This window comes from Crocodylus porosus, unplaced genomic scaffold, assembly GCF_001723895.1.
Source record: "Crocodylus porosus isolate Cpor-Errol unplaced genomic scaffold, CroPor_comp1, whole genome shotgun sequence".
NCBI lineage: Eukaryota > Metazoa > Chordata > Crocodylia > Crocodylidae > Crocodylus > Crocodylus porosus.
In genome coordinates this window covers 33,963,309-33,984,215 of record NW_017728951.1, presented here as the reverse complement: position 1 = coordinate 33,984,215, position 20,907 = coordinate 33,963,309, and the positions used below count along the sequence as shown (strand labels likewise).

Below are 20,907 nucleotides of genomic sequence, written 5' to 3'. Positions count from 1 at the left end.
GCAGTAGCACTGGCACACATCTTTTATGTGATGCTAATGTGCAGTAGAGTAATTCTAGTATTAGAATACTACAAAACTAATTCTAATAGAATTAATCTACTACACTTCTAGTGTCTCATATAGACATGCCCCCATTCCTTGGAAGTCTCCCATACAAGTACTATAAGATCCAATCACATTAAACTCATGAACTCTGACAGAATTTCTACATAAGGTGATATAGCTATGGGACAGATGGAAAATGTGCCACCATGCTTCTGTTCTAGAGACACAGCATAAAAGTCATCAATATTTAACTTAATGAAAGGTTGCCACATACTATAAGAAACAGAGGATGCAATAAGTTTTTTCTTATAGCTGTTTTTAAACTGCTTAGCCATAGTTTATACCTGCATAAATTCCACTTCCCACATGCATTTCCCCACCCCCGAAAAGACAAATATTCTGTTTCTCAACACTTAAGTGAGTATCACTACTTAATCCTTTGCAAAAGTTATCATAGGTTGGAAGGATACAGTCAAATAAACACTATGATGCCTTATAAGAGGAGGTAGATGCGACAGGATTTGAGGGCTGTAGACAAACAAAGTGAAAAATGATGGCCTGTTTCAGATGGTTCAAGATGTTTTAAACAGTGGCAACGAATGAAAACAAGAAAGGGAAAATTTTGGCCAAGTACCAGAATAAAGTATATAACCATCCCTCACAGTAACAGCTATTAAGATGTGGAGCCATGTTCCAGGTGAAATGTTGAAAGCTTCATCTTAAATCATTTACACCAATATTGGAGAAACCACCGAAGAATACATCCTCTAGAACAGGGGTAGCCAAGTGCCACAGGCAGCCTGTATTTGTGGCACATGGCTGATCGGGAGGGGGCAGGCAATGCAGGAGTGGACAGGGCAGGAAGCAGAGCAAGAGATCAGGCAGGGAGCACATGGCAGGAAGCAGAGGACATAAGGCACTCAGCACAGGGCTGGGAGCAGAAAGCAGTGGTAGATTAGGCAAAGGAAGGGAATTGGAATGTCACTGGGGAAGAATATACAGTATGGCCAATTTGTGGCACACTTGCCAAAAAGACTGGCCCCCACTACTCTAGAACAACCTTGCAGTGGTTCACTGGGGGAGGGCTCAACAGGAATAAACAGTTTGTGACGGACCCCGTTACTACGAGACAAATATTACAGCTGAACAAGCAACATTTTCCCTTTGCTAAATTCTGAGCTCTTGAGGTTTACTATTGTGAAAAGTTACATAAATACATTTTAGTTAGCTTAGGCTCCCTCTGTTGGCTGGACAGTTGTAACACAGAAAAAAAAAGTTAATGCAAGACAATGCATTCATGTAGCTTCTGTTTTTTTGGCCTAATTGCTCCACATCAGCATGAAGGAATTAAAATGTCTTTAGGAGGTAAAGCACATTTACAGAGCTGTTGCAAAAAGTATTCTTTCTTGCTTCCTGTTCCATAACTTTTCATTTTTATTAAACATTTCAGTTGATATGGTAGATGGCATGTATTGGATTTCAAGAATCAGATTCCCAAACTTTGGAAGCCATTTTGGCAGTGAGGGGCTTTGTTCATACAAGGGCTGAGCAGTGGGGAGAAATGGCAGTGGCAGCACTGGGGGGAAGGATGGGAGAAACTTATGGCTTGGACCCATGCTACCCCATGTGCCCAGCCCCGTGTGCCCTCTAGTGAACGGGGCCACAATATCCAGCCCTTGAGACTCTCCATGCATTTGGACATATGGCAAAAAGGGAGTGGTAATTAATGCTGCCAAGTTTTCAGGCTGGTTGGGAGCTCTGTGGGTCTGATGACATGGCTCCGTGGGCTGGATCTGGCCCATGAGCTGGGTGCTGAACATCCCAACTTTAAAGAGAGGGAAGAACAGTTCATGCCACTTAATTCCAGAATAACATACGTGTGATAGAAAAATTCATTACTCTACAGGCAATGCCTCACAAGGATGACTAAGCAATAAAAGAAATACAGACATAATTCTATTATTACTATAGTATAGAATGCTATGGTGACCTTTTGGAGAAATCTTTGCTTTTAAGTTATCAAGGGTCACTGCCCCAGGCATGGCCTCAATCTGTAAGGGCAGCAGCAGTCATATCAAGCAGTTAAATCTTTCTTCATATGGACTAAATTCAGATATTAAGCTCATTTTCTACTTATTGCAATACCCAAGGAAGACATTCTGCAACTGAGGCACAGTAATAAGCACAATTTGATTTTTTAAACTATACTCAGGAACCAAGCTGAGTGTTTAATATAGTTTGCATTTGTGTAGCACAATATGTTTTCTATTTTAGACAGCTAAGAATCCCTTACAGATTACTCTAATTTGCTAAATTGAGACATTCAGTTTTACTTTTCCAATCTGACTTTTTATGGTCTACATGGGTGGATTTAATTGGCATGTCCTAGCAGATGAAATACATGTAGTTAGTAGCATAAGCCTTGGTTAGTAAATTAAGACCGATGCAGACAATTATGCACCTGTGCTTGGAATGAAAGGTGTACTCAGAGTGTGAACCAGAATACATCTTCATTTGTGTCTTAAGTTTCTCATTTTAAAGAGCAGTCAGGATGCTCTAAGAGAAAGTCTTCAAGGAAAGAGAATGTTTAATCCTTAGTTTATGTCTCTGAGATTATGAAGTATTTGAGTCACTGAATCTGGCAGAGGAAGAGAGGTGGAACATAAAAGTTGACAAGGCCAGAGAGGACAAAAATTAATTCCTCAAATGTCTCATATGTTTGGTTGAGTTCTTTGGACCCAAAAGTTCTGGATACCGCCGTGACTATAAAAGCCTACGCCTAACAGATAAAATGACTACTGCAACTTTGGGTCACTTTTGAAGGGAAACTTGGAAAATTAATTTCAAAAGTGTATGCCTGTTGATAGAAGAAAGATCTTTTCATTCGTTCTCTAAGACCTTTCACAGCATGAAAACAATGTTTTTTCAAAATCCAAAGATGTCTACTTGATAAGAGACTGACAGATGCATTATGTTGGCATAGATATGCAAGTAACTTAACACTTGCTTGTACCTGTAGTATCTTTTGATCGTGGGTAAAGGAAAACAAAACGTGTTTTCCATTCACAAGCAACAAAATCTTCAAGTTCATCATTCTTGTCTTCACCCTACCGTTATAAAGGAAGGAAGGCAGCCATTTAGGACTAATGTTAGACATCTCTATCTTAAAAAAGCTGTAGCTAAAGTACGATGAACTAAAACTCAACGCACACAAACAAGGTTGTAAATGGGGGAAATTACACTTGAGAATTTCAGCAACAAAAGAGAGTCCTTTCTTCATATCAGGCCATAAATATCTCTTCTGCTGATAAAGGAGAGGATAACAAAAATGTATTTTTATTCATTCCACTTAAAGTGTACCTAAGTCTACATTTTACCCCATTTAGAAACAGCCAGTTACATACATTTGCAGCCTCTGTTGCCCTCATCCTCTCTTCTACTGTTTACTACTCTTGCCTGTTATACCCCATTTTAAATTAAATTTTTACCTTCTAGCTGGAATAATATTTCCCTAGGAGTCTGTAGAATAACAAGGCATCAAATCCTGACAGGGGTCTTTGGATACTACTCTAAACACATAAGGGCAGGACCTAACAAATTTGTAATTTTGCCAAATCCAGATAAGGCTTGTGAAATCTTCAGAAAAAACCGCACCAAAAATAAAACAGTGGCTCCCCAGAGGGAGCCAGCAGTTCTCAGCATACTGCAGCAGCCCAGCTGGGTGGAAAACTGAGCAAAGGGCCAGGGGAAGAGGGCTGCCCATTTCAAGGGCTGCCGGCATGATGGCTGCTACCCCCACTACCAGTTAGTGACAAGGGCTGCTTGTCATGTGACCCTTCCCTTCTCCACCAATTGGTAGCAAGGGGCAGGGTTGCATGAGCAACAGCCCTTGCAGCCAATCAGTGGAGAGGGGTGGGGCCAATAAGAGGCATGGGGGGAAGTTGCCATACTCCACCTGTGAAATGGCTGCCTGGGCCCATGTTTCGCTTGAGAAAGTCAGGGGGTCAGCCCTTGTGAATTAGGTAGGTCCCTACACAAGCCAATATGCCTCCAGATGGAGGTTGCAAGCTGTTCCAGTTTCCAGTGACAGCCACTAGAGGAAAATACAACCAGATCCAGTGTCTTTCTTACATGGTCTCTAGATCTAGACATTGGTTGATATTACCATAGTTTGCTAATCATCAGGCTTTAAAAACATTATACTAAATTACCCTTTATTTGGTGCTTAGCATAAAATTACCATTCAGCTGAAGGATCCTAAAGGTTTTTCCCCCCTCAACTCAAGAATAAAACTTACTGTTATCTCATCCAGTCACTTATACCAAAACTAAAAACTGACATGAAACAAGACATAAATATAAGCAAATGACAGCATTTATAAGGCAGTCTTAATACGTTTCTTAATTCACTGCTTTTTACTTTCTAGTCTAATTTCCATAATGAAGATTACCTGGGGGTGTCAGTAAAAACATCAATGTGGACAGCTGCAGTTTAACAACCACAATAACTGAAGCTATGAAATTTTTAAGAGATGTAGTGTTTTGGTAGCAATTACAGTTATTGATATTTCTAAAATTCATTTAGGCTTTTATTGTAACTTTAGCAACTGAAAGAAATGTAGTCTGTGATATGACTTTGCTAAGGATAAATTGTCACAATCTTAACATTATTAAAAAACCTGTTTGAATGAATTTAAACTGTGAATCATATTAAAACTTTCAATCAAAATAAATTACTCTTGATGAAAACACTGAATTAAAAATGATTTAATATTGGCTTAATTTAATGGGAAGAGCACAGCTTTATTCAATAAAATAGTAAATATTTTACAGATTAATACAATTATTAATTCTTCATTGCATCCAACAGAAAAGGCATCTCTCAGACCTTATGGGCATCACTCAGATTAATCCCTTGCTGAAATACCTATACAAGATAATTATGTAATTAATAGGTGGTTTTACTTTGAAAAATAACCAACCCATGACTCTACTGTTTCTTGTCTACTCCAGCAACCCAGATCTGAAGATAAAGCTAGGTTGATTTGTTCTGGTTGTCTTCTTTAGCTGAGGCCTCTACAGTTAGAATTTATTAAATCATTTGTCCCTGAGCCATCATCAGCAGACACCATTTTCCCTCAAGGCTTGGTTTTCCTCCCTTGGGAATGAGGGGAGAGAGAGGCTGTCATAGACAGTTAGTTGCACTTCTTAACCGCTGCTTGGTTTCTTTGACAGCATATTGCACTCAAAGCCCTAAATCAGGGGGTGGCAACACATGCCCTGTCAAGCCAATGCATCTGTCCAGCAGAGCCAGAAGACCTGGCCTTTGCCCAGGGCAGGGCAGGGCAGGGCAGCAAGGACCCCCAGGTAAACCATGGGCAGGAAGGACCTCTGTTATAACTTGACAGTGAGCAACTATACCCACATTGTTGTAGCTTCTCCCTGCCACCCCCTTCCCCTTGCTGATGCACAGGTGCATCTTCCAGCAGGTGGAGAACAGAGCCAGGGCTGGGCAGCTTCCAGCTATGTATGCACTGCAGCAAGGAGGCTGGAAGAATCAAAGTTAGATCTTGACCTCAGTGAGGTCACAGGGAATCATTCTCCGCCCCACTGCTGACATACCACCACTCAGCCCCTACTTAAGTCTTTACTTCCTGGGGGCTATAACTCCACCTTTGTCAGCCCATCCCACATGAACAATCTGACACGCGTTTCCACCTCTCTCTCCAGAAGATCTTTAAGTGTTTAGTGATCTTTTCATTCCCAAGCCCAGCAGCACAAATCTTGCAACTTTGCTTACACCCAAGTGGCATATTCACAGTTTAATAGCTCAGAAATTGCTGCTTCATTATGACCTTAAACTGTTGTCTAAATGGAGACACTGTGTTTACTACTGGCTCCTCAACAAAAGCACTACTAAAATCAGTATAAGCATACAGTAGGCCAGTGAGGCAAACATTTTTGGCAGGTGTGCCACAAATTAAGCCCCATGCTCTCTGAGTGCCACTCTGATCCCCTTCCCCTGCCTAATTCACCATTCTGCTCCCTACTTCCTGCCCTGCACTCTGTATGATCTGCTTTTTTCTGCTCCTTGCTTTATGCTCCATGCCCTATTTTGCTGCTTTATTTTCTGTCTCCTGGCCTATCTGTGGCTGTGGTGCCTGTCCCTCTCTGTTATGCTGTGTGCCACATGTACCACGTATACCTCAGGGCAACTACCCCTGTAGCAAGCATTCTTTAACTTAATACAGCTGACCAGTAACCAAGTGCACAATGTTCATAAATTCCAACACCATGCCCTGCCCTGCCCTGCAGCATCTTTATTTAGGCTCTTTTAGCTGTACTCCCTTTGAGAAAGGGAACAACTCCAAGTGGAACTGTAATACCAGAAGAAAATTAGTTTAACAGACTTCAAAATGCCTGATTTTTAATAAGTTATTCATGTACGCAGTTTGAAATAGCTATGTTATGCCAGAGTGTTAAAACGTTAGGTAAATTAATTTTAACCTCGAACTAATTAAACAATGTTAGTTGTACATACTCAGAAAATTCATTTGGCCCTCAAAGAGCAGCTGCTGCCATTTTGGGGAAGGGATTTTATTCTTATGTGATACATTGGTTAAATCCCTGCTTAATATGTAAAACTCAGTATTAACTATGGAATAGCAACCAGGATTTCTCTAATAGTTTTGTTGATGATACTGGGTGGGGGAAGGGGGCAGAATCCAGTCTTCTCTCCCACAGCTGTGTTGGTTGGACTGCCAAGGCTGTGTAAAAATATTTCGCACTATAGCAAGTAGATGTGATCTTGAATACCTAGGAGTAGATCATTTGAGCAAGATTATGCCATTTTAATACAGTGAAACCTGTTTAAAATGGAGTTGTACCAGACTGGGAAAAAGTTCTAGTTTAGATTTTATCTTACAGAAGGGACAGAGGCATCTACTTCCCCAGCTCTCTGATAGCCCACCCAGCAAATGGTCACTGCCAATCAGCTGATTGGCAGGACAAGGTACAGGGTGGCTCTATACATAGGGACCACTGAGAACAGCCCTAACCCTTGTGGGGCAGAGGTCAGCAAGCAGAGCTGCTACCCATGCTGCAGACACCCTGGGGAACAGCAAAGGTAAAGGGTCAGCCTGTGCCCCCCAATCAGCTCCTGGTGCTGCTTGCTGAAACTCTCTCACCCTTCCTTCCCTACAAGTGGTCCCACAGACAAGGCAGCCTGCAAGTGCTGTTGCTCACCAATGGAGTGGCAATGGGGACAGGGCAATACCAATGAACACCCCAGAACTAGGCAGCAGCATCCCAGTCCCAGGCAGAACAGACATTGGGCGCTTTAAGAAGTATGCCAGCAGCCCTAGGACTGGGAAGCTACTATGCAGTCCTGGGGCTGCTGGCACACCCTTTAAAAGGCAGGGCATGCAAGCATCCCAGGTCTAGGAAGTTGCTCCCAGTTCCCTGCCTGCTTGCATGCCAGACACTTTAGAGGGTGAGCCAGCAGCTTCAGGACTTCATACTAGCTCTTGTTTCTGGATGTCTGACAAAGGTTTTTGCACACCCTCAGTCAGCATCTGTTGCCAATATAGCTGCCCTGTTCCCATTACCAGCCACTGCAGGTGGTAAGTAGGGGCAGCTCACAAATTGCCCCAGCCCCACTGCTACCAAGCAGTAGGGACAGAGTAGCACTGATGGGCAGGGGGACAAGGCAGCCTCTCCCTCCCAGGGCAGCTTGTAGGCTACCCTTTCCCCACTGCTTTAAAAATTGAGGCAGGACAGTACCAAGTGAACTGGGGCAGCTTGCAAGCTGCCTTGTTCCCACTCCTGCCAAGTGGCAAGAGAGAATGCAGCCTACTGGGTCCCTGCTGCCACCAGCTACCAACGGCGACAGAAAAGCACAGAGGAGAAGGAGCAGCTTGCTGCTGCCCCACCCTGGCTGCCACAAAGCTGTCTATGAGACTGTGACACCTCTCTGAGAGGAAACCTGTAAAAGCCAGAAACACGTCAAACTTCCCTTCCATTTCTACTTTAGACATCTTCTGTCCTATACAGACTAAATCAGTCACTCTCAACCAGGGTGCTCAGAGATCCTTTGAAGGATGCCAGGACACTTGAAGTGATAAGCAGAAAAATGCAGGATGATTCTTTACCTTTACTGCCCAGCCTCTTCGCAAGGAGGTAAGCACTGTAACATATAAATTATTTTTGAAATTGGCTGCCATTCAGTTCACAAAAGTAATGGAAGTGTGCCCCAAATCCAAAAAGTATGAAAAGTACTGGACAAAATATACATCATTTCCTATATGGCATACTAGGAACATGGAAGTTTTCTAGCTTGAGCAAGCGTTTGGCTTTTACAGGTTTCACTGTATACGAGCCCTCGTGACTACAGTAACTGCATCAGAAAATACAAAATCAGAATCTCTTTGGTCAGTAATAATACTGACCATATATTGGGAAGTATCTTGCACATATATTTAAACAGTACTAAGTAAAAGAGCACGTGTATTTGATGGAAGGAGTTTCTCCAGCTATCCTTATACACAAGAAATAAAAGGCTCCTTTTATTGGAAACCAGAGTTTCCCCAAGATGGAATTCTGTAAATTCCAAGTTGTGGCATAACCCAACAGGTGCTACAGGATCCCATAAGTGAAAATGTAGAGAGGTCACTCAAGGGAGAACAGAGGCTAATCTTTACCGAGCTAGTGCTAAGGCAAGCTTTGTTACAGACAATATTACCCTCTGTTATAAGGTGTGACTGCACATGCCAACAACTGATTTGACTGTGGAAAAAATAGTACAAAAATCATCATTTGTGTTATTTCTTTGTGGACAGTAAAATCAAGGGCTTAGAGCACAGGACTGGCAAATCAGTAGTACTGCCTTTTAACCATAACTCTATCTGTGACTGAGAAACAAAAATGTCAGGCAAGTCATGCTCTCTCTGCCCTTGCAGTTTCTCTCTACCTGTAAACTGGGAAGAAGGACACTTATTCATTTTTGTAAAAAATATGAAATCCTTTAAAACACAACAGAAGAGAACAAAATAATTCTCTAAGAGTACTGAGACATGTACTGTCTTATTTTGGATGATTTTTGAGCACATTCAGAATGCTGAAAACTAAACATGAAGTAACAGTTATTTATTTCACAAAACCAGGCTGCATAGTAGTAAGACATCCCTATTGGCTCAGTCTACTTTTACAATCACCTCCCCCACAACTAAATTCTTAAAAAATTTATTTTGGGGATTTTGCCCTGTTTGTCTAATGTAACCCCATAAAAGTTAATAAAAAGCCTTCTTTGACTAACCTTAGCCTTTGTTTATAGCAATCTTCATCTCCATCATCTTTGCATCTTTTTATTCTGCATTTTCCTATTGTGTTCTCTTCTTCCTCTTCCTCTGAACTTGGGAAGAAATCTTCATCTTCAGCTTCTTCCTTTAGGTCTTTCTTTGAAGATTTTCTTTTTCCTAGCAAAGTCTTGAGTTCATAATCAGAATCATCATCAGCATGAGAAAGTGCCTCTTCCTCCTGCTCTTCCTCTTCAGGGTTGAAAAGCTCCTCATCTGGCACATAGTCTGAATTTTCACTATCATCCCCATCATGAACTCTCATCTTCCTCTTGGGCTCAAGAGGTCTCTTTTCCTTTGGGATTCCTGACTTAGAATGGATCTGAAGAGCATGGTTCTGAAGTTTCTTCAAACGCTTTTTCACACACTTGTCTGTTGTTGAGAGGGGTCTAGTTTTGCCATTTTTCCCCTTTAGGGTTAATGTGGGCACTGCACACTGAATGTTCTTAGACTGTGCTTTCTTCTTTGCTCTTTTCTGAAAAGACAGCCTCTTCCTTTCAGATGACAATTTAGCTTGATCTGCTAAGTACTTTTCAAAATCAGATGCTTCAGTTAGCATTAGCCTGCGTGGCTTCTTTTCTGGCTTTTGAGGGACTTTGGTCCCAAAAGGGGTCATGTGGCCAGTGCGAATAAGCTCCTCCCATTCTGTTTCCTGAGCTGGCATAAGCATACTGCCAAGGGATGATGGACCAGGCTCTGCAAAGAGAGTTGGAACTGTCACTTATCTCATCTGTAAACTCAGTAACATGCTCCAAGTAATTTAATGTGGGTCCAACAGATAACTAGGTTTGTTTCACCTTTAAATGCAGGTTTTGGAAAAAGGAAACAGAAGATCAAAATGGCAAGATACTCTGTAGTATGTACATAGCCATCTTTCCTCCCAAAGTGCTTTTTAAACTAGACTCATAGAGGAACTACTTCATCAACCATTGAAATGCAGTCATGTCTGGAGTAAAGGATGTCAACAGCAAGGAACATAAATTACGAAAATATCCACCCCTGCAGGCTCAATGCCCAAGTATGTTCTGTAAAAGTAATGGATTAACACAGTGATCATGAATCAGTGGATCTCAATCCACTGGTAGATCTCAGAGCCTCTTGGAGTCAATCCTGAGGCCGGGGTGGGGGGCTGAGGTCTCCTGTGCATGCATGTGCATGCCCCAGCCCAGCAAGTCAGTCTGTGGGGGAGGGAAGGGCCAATGGCTAGATCGAGGCCCCCCGCAGTGAGGGACAATGCCATAGAGGCAGGAGCAGCGGTAAGTTGACTGGAGCCTCAGCCAGGTGGGGAGTGGTGACAGAACATGGTAAAACTTGGGTTTCTTTTAAATACCAAAAGGTGATCTGCTACTTAAAAAGGTTGGAGACCACTGGATTAACAAAACCACCAATGTACCAATACCTTAACACACTTTCAGTTCATCAACCCTCAGCATATATAACATTGAAAATCTCACACAGCATTAACTTCAGTCATTTAACACTACAATTAAAAATGATTGGGATCCTTTCATCTGCCAGAGGCAGTGGATGTTGCAGCCTATGACATAGATGGTTTGCAATGTTTCATGTGACTGAATAGTCCAGTCTGAGGTTTGCATGATCTAGAACAGTGGCTACAAGTGTATATGATTGGGTGGCTGCGAAACTGTTTACTTCCTATAGACTCTTGTTAGGGCAATATTACTGTTAAACTTGTAACTGGCCATTTTTGCTTCCCATTCAATAGAAAAGGGACACAATGGCAGTATCTCTACAATACAACTGTCCATATTCCAGCCTTCCCACTAGAAAGATAAAATTCATAACTCCAATCCTGTATGGTATACCTATCATCCAACATAGTACTTAAACATGCTTAAAAAATTAAATGCGAGTTTTCTTTTTGAATGCAGTGGGAAACTGAACTTAAAGTTAAAAGTTAAACGTGTGCTTAAGGGATTCCTGCTGGTAGTTGCAAAGTATAGAACTGAGTTTGTGCAGTCAGTGAAATATTTTATTTACAGCTTTAATATATTCCAACTTAGCTCATAAGAGAACAAATCAAATCAATTGTATTTACTTACCCTACTCAAGGGATGATACTAACACATGCATTAAATGATACTATTTAGTTTAATTAATGGTTCTTCCCCCTGAATCTGGTGATTACACTCACTTATTGACTAAATTTGATAAACCATAGCTTTCAGAAGTTAAAACACAGTTCAAAAGTTTTCAGCATGACCAAGCTGCATTACCTTGTATCAAAGGCCTGAGGGGTTCACTGCATTCATCAATGTAACAGCAGAGACCAGTGCCTGAGGTCCCTTCCAACCCTAATTTTCTATGATTCTATAAAAGCAGTAGTTCTTTGGAGTAAGAATGCCTTTTTTTTTTTTTGCAAAAATCTTGTTGGTCTAATAAAACATCTCTACCATGAGTCCCAATTGCTGCTTCTTCTAGACTGATATGGCTACTACAATGTCGACACATGACACATGGAAGATCTCGAATTTTGCTCATTTTTTAAAATGAAATCTTCATATTTCCCCAAGCAGGAAGCAATTGTGACCACCTGAAACCTGAGACACGGCTCCTGCCTTTGTTTCAAGGTAATCTGCATCATCACAGATCCTCACAGGAGGTGAAAGACTCCATACCAGCTATAAACTGACTGCCCAGAGGAGTTTTCCATCTATTGACTCCTCTGTGAAATCCTATGAAATATGAGCTTTCATTTCTACTCAGGAGAACTTTCACAATCTTTTCTCCAATGCCTGATGAAAGTTGTTTGTGCCTGAAAGCTTGCAATTATTTTTTTTTTTTTGCCAAAATCTTGTTGGTTTATTAAAAGAAGTCAGGACTTGCGTTAGAAAAGGTGTCTTTTAATAGACCAACAAGCTTTTGGCAAAAAAAATAAATAAATAATTGCAAGCTTTCAGGCACAAGTCCTGACTATTTTTATTGTTAAAATTGTTCAGTTTTTACTTCTATAAGCTACATATACCCAAAACATATCAGACTTGGAATCTGCTCCAATTCATGTCCCAAAACATTTTACTATGTTTCAGTTCGTTACACCTAGGATAACTCACTAACACAGTGGCGCTCGACATTTGAGACATGCAGGGCGGGTGGCAATCTGGCACAGAGCTCAACGGGGTATAACTGGACCTGTGGAGTCGATGATTAGTGATAAATAAGAGAACAGATACCAGTTTGAATCCAAGAGCCTAAGCTGAGTTTGTAGTGGGCAATAAGAAAAACCATGTGCTTGGCTAATTTGATTTAGGAAACACTGAGACAATGAATGTAGTATTCCATTAAGAGTTGTGTGCTATATTGTATAAGAACATCCAAAACAAATATTTTCCCCTTCTAACTAGCATTTCCTACCAAGATAGGAAAACCAATTTTGTGAGTACTGATTGATGACATTCAGCTTATAAAATGTAATTCAATCATGATGTTAGTCATCTTTATCAAATTAGCTGTGAAAAAATGTTAAGATTTCCAATTTATTAAGCCTGATACTTTAATGCACAGTTCTCCCTACTGAACTAAGCACAAATTTACTTCCATTCTTTAAAAATCCCCACATGAGTACTCTGTGATCTGCAATTCTGCAGGTGCAAAGAATTAAGCATTCCTAAATCACTCTTTGAAAACAAACGACTGAAATTTATTTACTCACATACAAAGATCTTGACAATTAGCTTCAAACAACAAAAGGAATTACACAGAGTCAAAAATGAGGAAGAGATATACCATAATGTTTTACCTCACCTTCATCATCCTCAAATTCAATATTGTTTGCTTCAATGAAACTCTCTTCTCCACCAAGAACTGCCTGGAGACGCTTCTGTTTTGCTTTGATTTTCTTTAGCTGTTGTTCCTTGAATGATAAGGGCATACAATATTTAAAAAAATAAGAAAAGCAAGTTTGCATATAAGTGAGAGACTTGAGTTACTCATAACATGATATGCCAGAACAGCATGAATAGCATTTCACCTCTGAAATATAAGTCCAAATTTTGATGTGTTCCCACATGAATACAAAATATGTAAAAGGATCAACACACAAACTGGTGGGTCCTTGTTCAGAAAACTTAAGACAATTTGGCATGGTTTACCAAGAGTAAGTCTCAAAGTTTTAAAAGTGCATTCAATTATATGTAAGAACACACCATACTTGTGCAAAACACTAGTTAACTACACCCAAAGGAGAGTCGTTTTTTGGACAAAGTGCACATTGGGGTAATTACAAAAAGTTACCACACAACCACTTACCCATCCTTACTAACATAATATCCATGTCACAAAACACTTATTATATGTTATCATTAAGACAGAGGTTTTCATGCATCTGTTTTTATCTTTCTACCTCAATATCAAGAGTCGGATTTTCAACTACTGTAGTTTTTTTAACTGCTGGAAAAAGGAAAGTAGTATTAAAAATATTGCTGTAATTCTCAATTTCAGTACAAATATAGTGAAGCATTGATTTATGGCAGGGGTGGGCAAAATATGGCCCACAGGCCAGATCCGGCCGTCCAAATGATTCCATCAAGCCTGTGGCACAGTCTGATCTCCTCCCTCTACCATGCAGATCCAGTGGGGGCTGAGGCATGTAGTGGAGTGTGCGCATGCAGGACCAGAGAGGGAGTCAGTCCCTAAACCACCCTCCTGTCCCTCTGCCCTGGCTCCTGCTGTAGGCGGTCCTCCACACCAAGCTCCAGGCACCTTCCCCTCCCGCCATGAGTTTGCACATGATGGCAGTGGAGAGGGAATGTGTGAACACAGCTGTAGAGGTCAGTAGGGGTCAAAAGCTTACAAGAGTAAGACTATTTGGGTTATTATGCAATCTCCTCTAAATACAATACGCAAAAAAAGGAAACCAAAACAAACAAACCAGGAAAAAATTATTTCTTGAAATACTGTAAAATTTTAATTTTAAACATTTGATTTTTTAGTGTATTGCTTTTTATCTACGGTCTGTTACAATGATATCTTTTGAAAGATTTTGTGTGTACAGGCTTCAACTTGATTTGTTTGGTGCTATTCTCTGGGACATCCAACACCCCTGAAATCCCCACCAATTGATAGAGGGAGATGAGGCAGGTTATCAGAGGGGTCATAACCTCCCAATACGTAAGTCATGCCTGTGTGTTGTGGCCTATGGGGCAGAACTTCTGGGACCCCAGGGGCAGGTCATACACCATGAGGGTGGGCCCTCTGGATGGGCAGTGTTTCCCAGTCAAGGGGTGGACCTTCTGATGCCAGGGACCAATAGGAGCAGGAGAATCTGTGACCAACATGGTGGCTAACATGGCAGTGACGGGGACAGGGTCTGATGTCAAGTGGGCAGGCCTTATGTCATAGGCCACACGACAGGGTGGGACTTCCAGTTCCAACACTGCAACGCCCCCCAACTCCCAAAAGGAATACTTCTGGGGCAAGGGAAGAAACTTCTGGTGGCAGGGGTCTGAGGTTAGGGGTGGGACTTCTAGTCCAAAGATGGCTAGGGGCAGAGTATTTGCCAAGGGATGGAGCTAAGTTTGACAGAAGTTGTACCCTTGCTGCCCTTGACAGCTCAACAAAACTTGTCAAGTGGCCCTCCAGCTGAAATAGCTGCCCACCTCTGATTTAGGGTCTAAACCTGATTCAAAGCCCCTTAAAGTCCTGCATTCAAATCCCAATGGACTTCAACATTTCTGGATGTCTTTACAACTTTTGGCAGAAAAAAAACAAACTACTGAAAAGGTAAAGGAGCATAAAATGTAGACTCTGACTGTATTTGAATTCTCAAGCATGGAGCTACTTGAAACAGATTCCAAGCACATGTTTTTTCCAATAGAAAGATAAGTTCTTTCAGTCACCTTGTTATACTTTTGCCGTTTTACGGAATCTAGTTTTCTGTTTATATCTTTGTTTTTTGCAGCTTGTGGGGTAAGTTGCTCAATAATTGCATTGATGTGTTTCAACGATGTTATACATGACCTGAAAAGTAAAAAAGGATATTAATGTATTAATCAGATATTATAATGATAGGAGTAAATATAATACATTTTTCAAATACAAATAATTTAAACCAAAAAGTTAAAGCAAAATTTAAACACATACAAAAGCCTAAGATTAAGTCCCTAAAACTGAACAGATTTTCTAGACCTTTGAACTTCATAAAATCAAGCATTTAAGATTGCTTTAGTATTAGCAGAAATATTTCTAAATTTAAAAAAATGAATATATGAACAACCCATTGCAATATCTGCAACTCAAATCACACCTCTCCTAATGCAGGACTACCTAGACATGAAACAGACCACTTTATTTTTATTGTCTAAAGCAAGTGGCCTGCAAGAAATAAGCATGGGGGTGAGAGAGGTAGGTCTCTTCAAAAACTGTTTTAACAATTTAATGCCGGGATATCAAATACATGGCCCAAAGGCCAAATTCTGCTCACGGAGCCACACAACTCAGCCCTTGGGTGGCTGGATCAACCACATGCGCCAGCTCTGGCTAGATGGGCTGTATGAGGCACATAGGGCTGAACTGACCTTACATGGCTACATGTAGTACAGGGGGCCAGCATAGGGCATATGCTGCATGCAGTGCTACACAGGACCAGCCCTGAGTGATGGCTCTGGTGGTGGCCCAGATAGGGCTGGGCTGGAGACAGCATGCAGGGCCAGTCCAACATGGTACCACATGCAACTTGTCTTGTGCTGGTCTCCTCTGCTGCATGCAGTACACATGACCAGTCCAGCTTCATGCACAGCATGCAACACACATTGCCCATTGGGGATTTACTGTGCGCATGGAACTGACATGGCGATCACGCTTTCTGAGACAAACAGGCTGGACACAGCATGGCACACAACACAGGGGAACTCAGACTGCATACAGTGCCCTGAACTGATCCATGGGGCTAGGTCCAGCCAGCATGCTGCGAGCAACATGCACTCTATGCCAGCCCCATAGACCACATGCAGTGAGGCTTAGCACATGTGCTGTACAGCTTAGGGTATGTGCTGTGCATGGTGCATGGGCTGGACAGTATGCAGGAAACGAGGAGCACAGCCCGGCAGCTTGGAGAGCTGCATGCAGCTGGAAGTCCATTGTGGTGGAAGGGGAGGGAAGAGGGGGGGAAGGGGTGTGGGGGGGTAGCAATGGGGCTGCCCAGCTGGGGCGAGGCGCAGCATGGAGCTGCAGCTTGTCCAGGGAGCAGGGGCGTGTGCCCCCCCAGATCTGCGCAGGGCAGGGCGGGCAGGCTGCAGCTGCTGGATAGAGCCAGGGCTGCATGAGGCTCTTCTTGGCGGGAGCTGGGCTTGGGGAAGGTGGCAGCAGTGCTGGGAGGGGGCTATGGGATGGGGGGGTGCAGCCACCCCAAATCTGGCTGTAGCAGACCCCCCCCAGCGCTGCCGCCACCCACCCAGAACAGCCCCGGCACATGGGTGGAGGCAGGGTTTGAGCCAGGGCTGCACCAGGCAATTGGCAGCAGTGCTCGGAGGGGGGTTGAGGGATAGACGCTACAGCAAAATTTGGGGTGGCTTTTATCTGTCCCCCCCCATGCCACTTCCCTCCCCTTCCACTGCAACAGATTTACCAGCTGGATGCAGCTATATCAAAAATTGGATCAGTATTGGCCAATATGCATCCTTAAAAAAGACTCGGCTATTAGTACTGGCACCCAGAATCTCTATCAGTGCACCCCTACTAGCTGGGATTTATAACGATGAATACTTAAGTTAGGGGTGTCAAAGATATCGCCTCTGAGCTAATTCTGGTCTGTGGCACTCCATCAACTTGCCTGCAGTGTTGTCCATGAATCTGAGTGGACTGACATACTGCATGAAGTATGCAGTGGATTGGTTTAGTGCTGCACACGATGAATATGGCCAGCCTGGGATGCACATGCTGTGCAGCATTTTCACTGGGTGAGCCCTACACACTGAATCTAGCATGTGAGGCCAATCTATGGGTCCATTTGGCTTTTGGACCAGTTCTGCACCATTCATCCAGCCCACAGGGCCAGATGAATTTGATGCCAGCTATACATGGCATCTATTCTATAAATGCTTTTGACTCTACCACCCTCAATAAGTATATCTTTTCCCATCAATTCTGAAACCATTCCATTTTCCCACTCTCTAATTCCTACCTTTATGACCATTCTTTCATAGTCTAACCTTCTTCCACTATTCCATCTCCCTAAGTCTAGAAGATCATAACCATAATTACTTCCTTTTTTTTCATTCTTTTATTTTATGCAGTTTCGTCTAATCATTTGGTTTCAACTACTGCCACACTGCTGACAAAGTAAATCTACCACTCATTACTACTGTTCTCCAAAAAAGTCATATTATTTCAGCATTATAAATCCCAACCCTGCAAAAACAGTTCCATAATCTTGTGGAGGTTGCCCCATTCTTCTTCCCTGAGCATCTGTCCACAATGATCTGATTTTCTGAACAGTACCCAAAACTGGGCTCTGATCCCGTAAACACTCATGAAACCTGCTTAACAGGACTACTCAGGTGCATAAAACTGATTCAGTGAGACTACCGATGCTTGCACTTATGCTTAATTTGCCTTGCTTCTAGTTGTCAGTTCATGCACTTATTTAACAGTGCTAAGTTTAACTAAGTGACTGATATTTGTAGACACTTATATCAGGCTAGGCACTTATGAAACCAAATAGAAGTCTCTCTGGAACACACCTGGAAAACAAACTAAAACATGAAAACAGAGATGGGGACTGAGTGGCACTCTACTAGAGGCCATCACTTAACTAGTCAGCTAGAGACAAGAAAAACTGCTCTGAGCTTATATACTATATTTAATACATCGCTAATGTACTTTGGCAAAGTGGATTTTCTTAAGCAAAACAAGTGCCAGAATAAGTTTTAAAAAGGAGAACTGCATGTTTCTATTGCCATCTGCATTATGTACTGAGAATGCACACTAAATGCTTGTACTAGTTTTTTTTCATTTTATTTCCTATTGTAATTTGGGTATAGAACATTGTTTCAAGCATCTTCACAAGGATCTCCTCCCACTAGTAGTCACTGTCCTTAAATCTTGAGTACTAGATTCTTACACAGAAAATTTCCTGAATATTTTTACAAAGCCTTGCAACAAGATCCTTTGTTCTGCTACTCTCTACACACATGAAGCACATCACATGATGCTATTTTCAGCATCACTGTACTCAGCATAGCTCCACTTAGGCTAGCTGTTCTTAACCAGGGTGCTGGAGCGCCCTGTGGTGCTACCAGATCTTTCGAAGGGTGCCAAAAGGATGAGGATGTAAGTGAGGTGTGAAGAAATAAGCAGATAAGCGAGGCTCAGGCCTAACTGGGATGATCCCCAACCCCTACTGTCTTGTCCTTGTATAAGAAGATAAGCAGTGTAACAAACAGTTTTTTAAATGAGGTGCCACTCAATTCACAAAAGTTATGAATGGGAGCCTTGGGTCCCAAAAAGTTCAGATTGACTTAGATTGTCAATAAACCTTACAGCTTTTGCAACACATTATGAACCAATCTTGCACTGACTAGTCAGACAAGGAACAAAACAACTCAGGATGGGCTAGTGGATACAGCAGGGCTCAGCAATGTTTTTGGGCAGCGTGCCAAAAACGCCTGCCACTCAACTTACAAGATGTTGATGTGCCAGGGGCAAATGATGGGGAAGCCGCAAGGGGCTGGATCCTTGTAGCAGCACAGCTTTGTCTCCTCCCCCACCATCTGCCTCAAGATGTGCATGCCAAGCAAAATGCCTTTGCGTGCCGTGCCTTGGCACCCGTGCAGGGGGTTGCCTACCCCTGGGATAGAGCACCAGACCGGCAGTCAAGAAATTCAGTTTATAGTCCTTCATCTGTCACTGATTTACCATATAAACTTGAGTAAACTGCTTAACATCAATCCCTACCCATAAAACAGAAACAAAGATACTTATCTATCTTTTTAAAGCTGTTCTGAGCTCTGATGGTGACAAAGGCTAATTATTTTGACATCTGGAATTCAAAAAAAGAACCCCTAAAACTGAGCAGTTTTAACTCATGTGCCCAATTACAGGAAAAGACATGACAAACAAAACTTACCGTAAGTCATCAAGAACTGACTGATATTCCTTCTCTGCATCAGCTACTTTTGCTGTCTTGTTAGCTTCATTAATTGCATTATCTACCTGCTGAAGGACTCCTTGTTCCAATACATCTTGATCATAAACATCAACTCCCAAACCTTTCAGCTCAGCAGTTTGAGCACTGTGTGCAACACACTGGATCTGCTGTCTGTCAATATGTAACAATGGCTGTTTTTTCCTCGGCACCTCAAAAAAAGGAGCCATAGATGTGGATGGCCTATTCTCCGTAGCAAGAGCTCCTCCAAGACTGTCTTCCAAGTCACCATCGCACAACTTATTCTCTTGTCCAATCCCTGTTTCCTCAGAGTCGTTTAGATTCTTATCACTCACAACAGCCACCGCAGCCTCTTCTTGGCTACTGTCTGGGAGGTGGCTAGTCTCTGTTGGCATCATCTGCTCAAATACAAATGACAACATTAAGAATTTAATTATTCTCGTTGGACTCAATGTCTGTGACATGGCTGCCTGCAACTATGGGGAACTCACTGACCACTCCGTGACCAAAGCAGCTCCCTCCAGGCCTGCATTCCAGATTTGCTTTTTGGCAAAACCCTCACAAATCAAACTCCCTAGGGAACTAAGGCTGGGGGGGGGGGACGGACAAGGAGCTGGCTCCTGTGAGAGAACCTGGCTTTCCAGCCTCCTCCTGAGAGCCCCAAAAGTAGCAACCAAAAGAAAACAAAAATCCTAACTGAAGCCGTTTTGGATTTCACAAAAACGCTAATGGAAAACAGCGGCTGCCAAGTTATGGGTCACAGGTGACAGCTGGTTCAATCACTAGGCCGCGGCCTGTAAGGCAAACCAAACCAATCTCCCGTGTAGGGCGACTCGGGTGTGCAGAGCCCGGCCGAGGCCGCCGAGTCAGCCGCCGCCGCCGCCGGTCCCAAAGGCGGGCTCGGGGCGCCAGGACGCGTGGGCGGGCGCGGCCAAGGGGCAGGGGAAGGCGCCGCCGCACCACGTGGCTCGGGCCAGGGAGGACGCGTGGGGGCCGGGACCGACGGGGCCGCTGTGACTAGCGCCGCCGCTACGCGACAACCCCCAGCAGCCGCGGGCCAAACCCGCAGAGCCCGCACTCACCTCCCCCGCCGCACCGGCAAACACCAGCGCGCCTGCGCACGAGTCAAGGCTTGCATAAACGCGGCGCATACTCGCCGCTGCCTACCCATCGCGCAACGCAGCGCTACGCGCACGCGCACGCAACCCTCACCTTGCTCGGGTGGGGACGCGCATGCGCCGCCTCCAGAGCCGACTGGGGGCGGGGCCTGGGCTGCGATGAAGCCGAGGGGGGGGCGCTGAACCTTGAGGCCGGGGGCGGGACTGGAGTATTTCCGGGCCGAGGTTCTGAGTTTGCGTTGGGGAGCTCTAGGGTTAGCTTGTGGTTG

General features: G+C 43.2%; 1 protein-coding gene across 2 annotated transcripts in view; it reads right to left on the bottom strand.

The window, feature by feature from the left end:
* ERCC6 (ERCC excision repair 6, chromatin remodeling factor) overlaps positions 1-20,701 on the bottom strand; it is a 76,125-nt gene extending 55,424 nt beyond the window's left edge. For both annotated transcript variants that reach the window (XM_019555641.1, XM_019555642.1), the window contains exons 1-5: positions 20,603-20,701; positions 19,482-19,918; positions 15,256-15,376; positions 13,163-13,271; positions 9,358-10,093 (exon numbers count right to left, since the gene is read on the bottom strand). In XM_019555641.1, the coding sequence (XP_019411186.1) occupies positions 9,358-10,093; positions 13,163-13,271; positions 15,256-15,376; positions 19,482-19,918; positions 20,603-20,671 (1,472 nt within the window). In that variant the 5' untranslated portion in view covers positions 20,672-20,701. The remainder of the gene's footprint in view (positions 1-9,357; positions 10,094-13,162; positions 13,272-15,255; positions 15,377-19,481; positions 19,919-20,602) is intronic.
* Between the last annotated feature and the right edge of the window lie 206 nt (positions 20,702-20,907).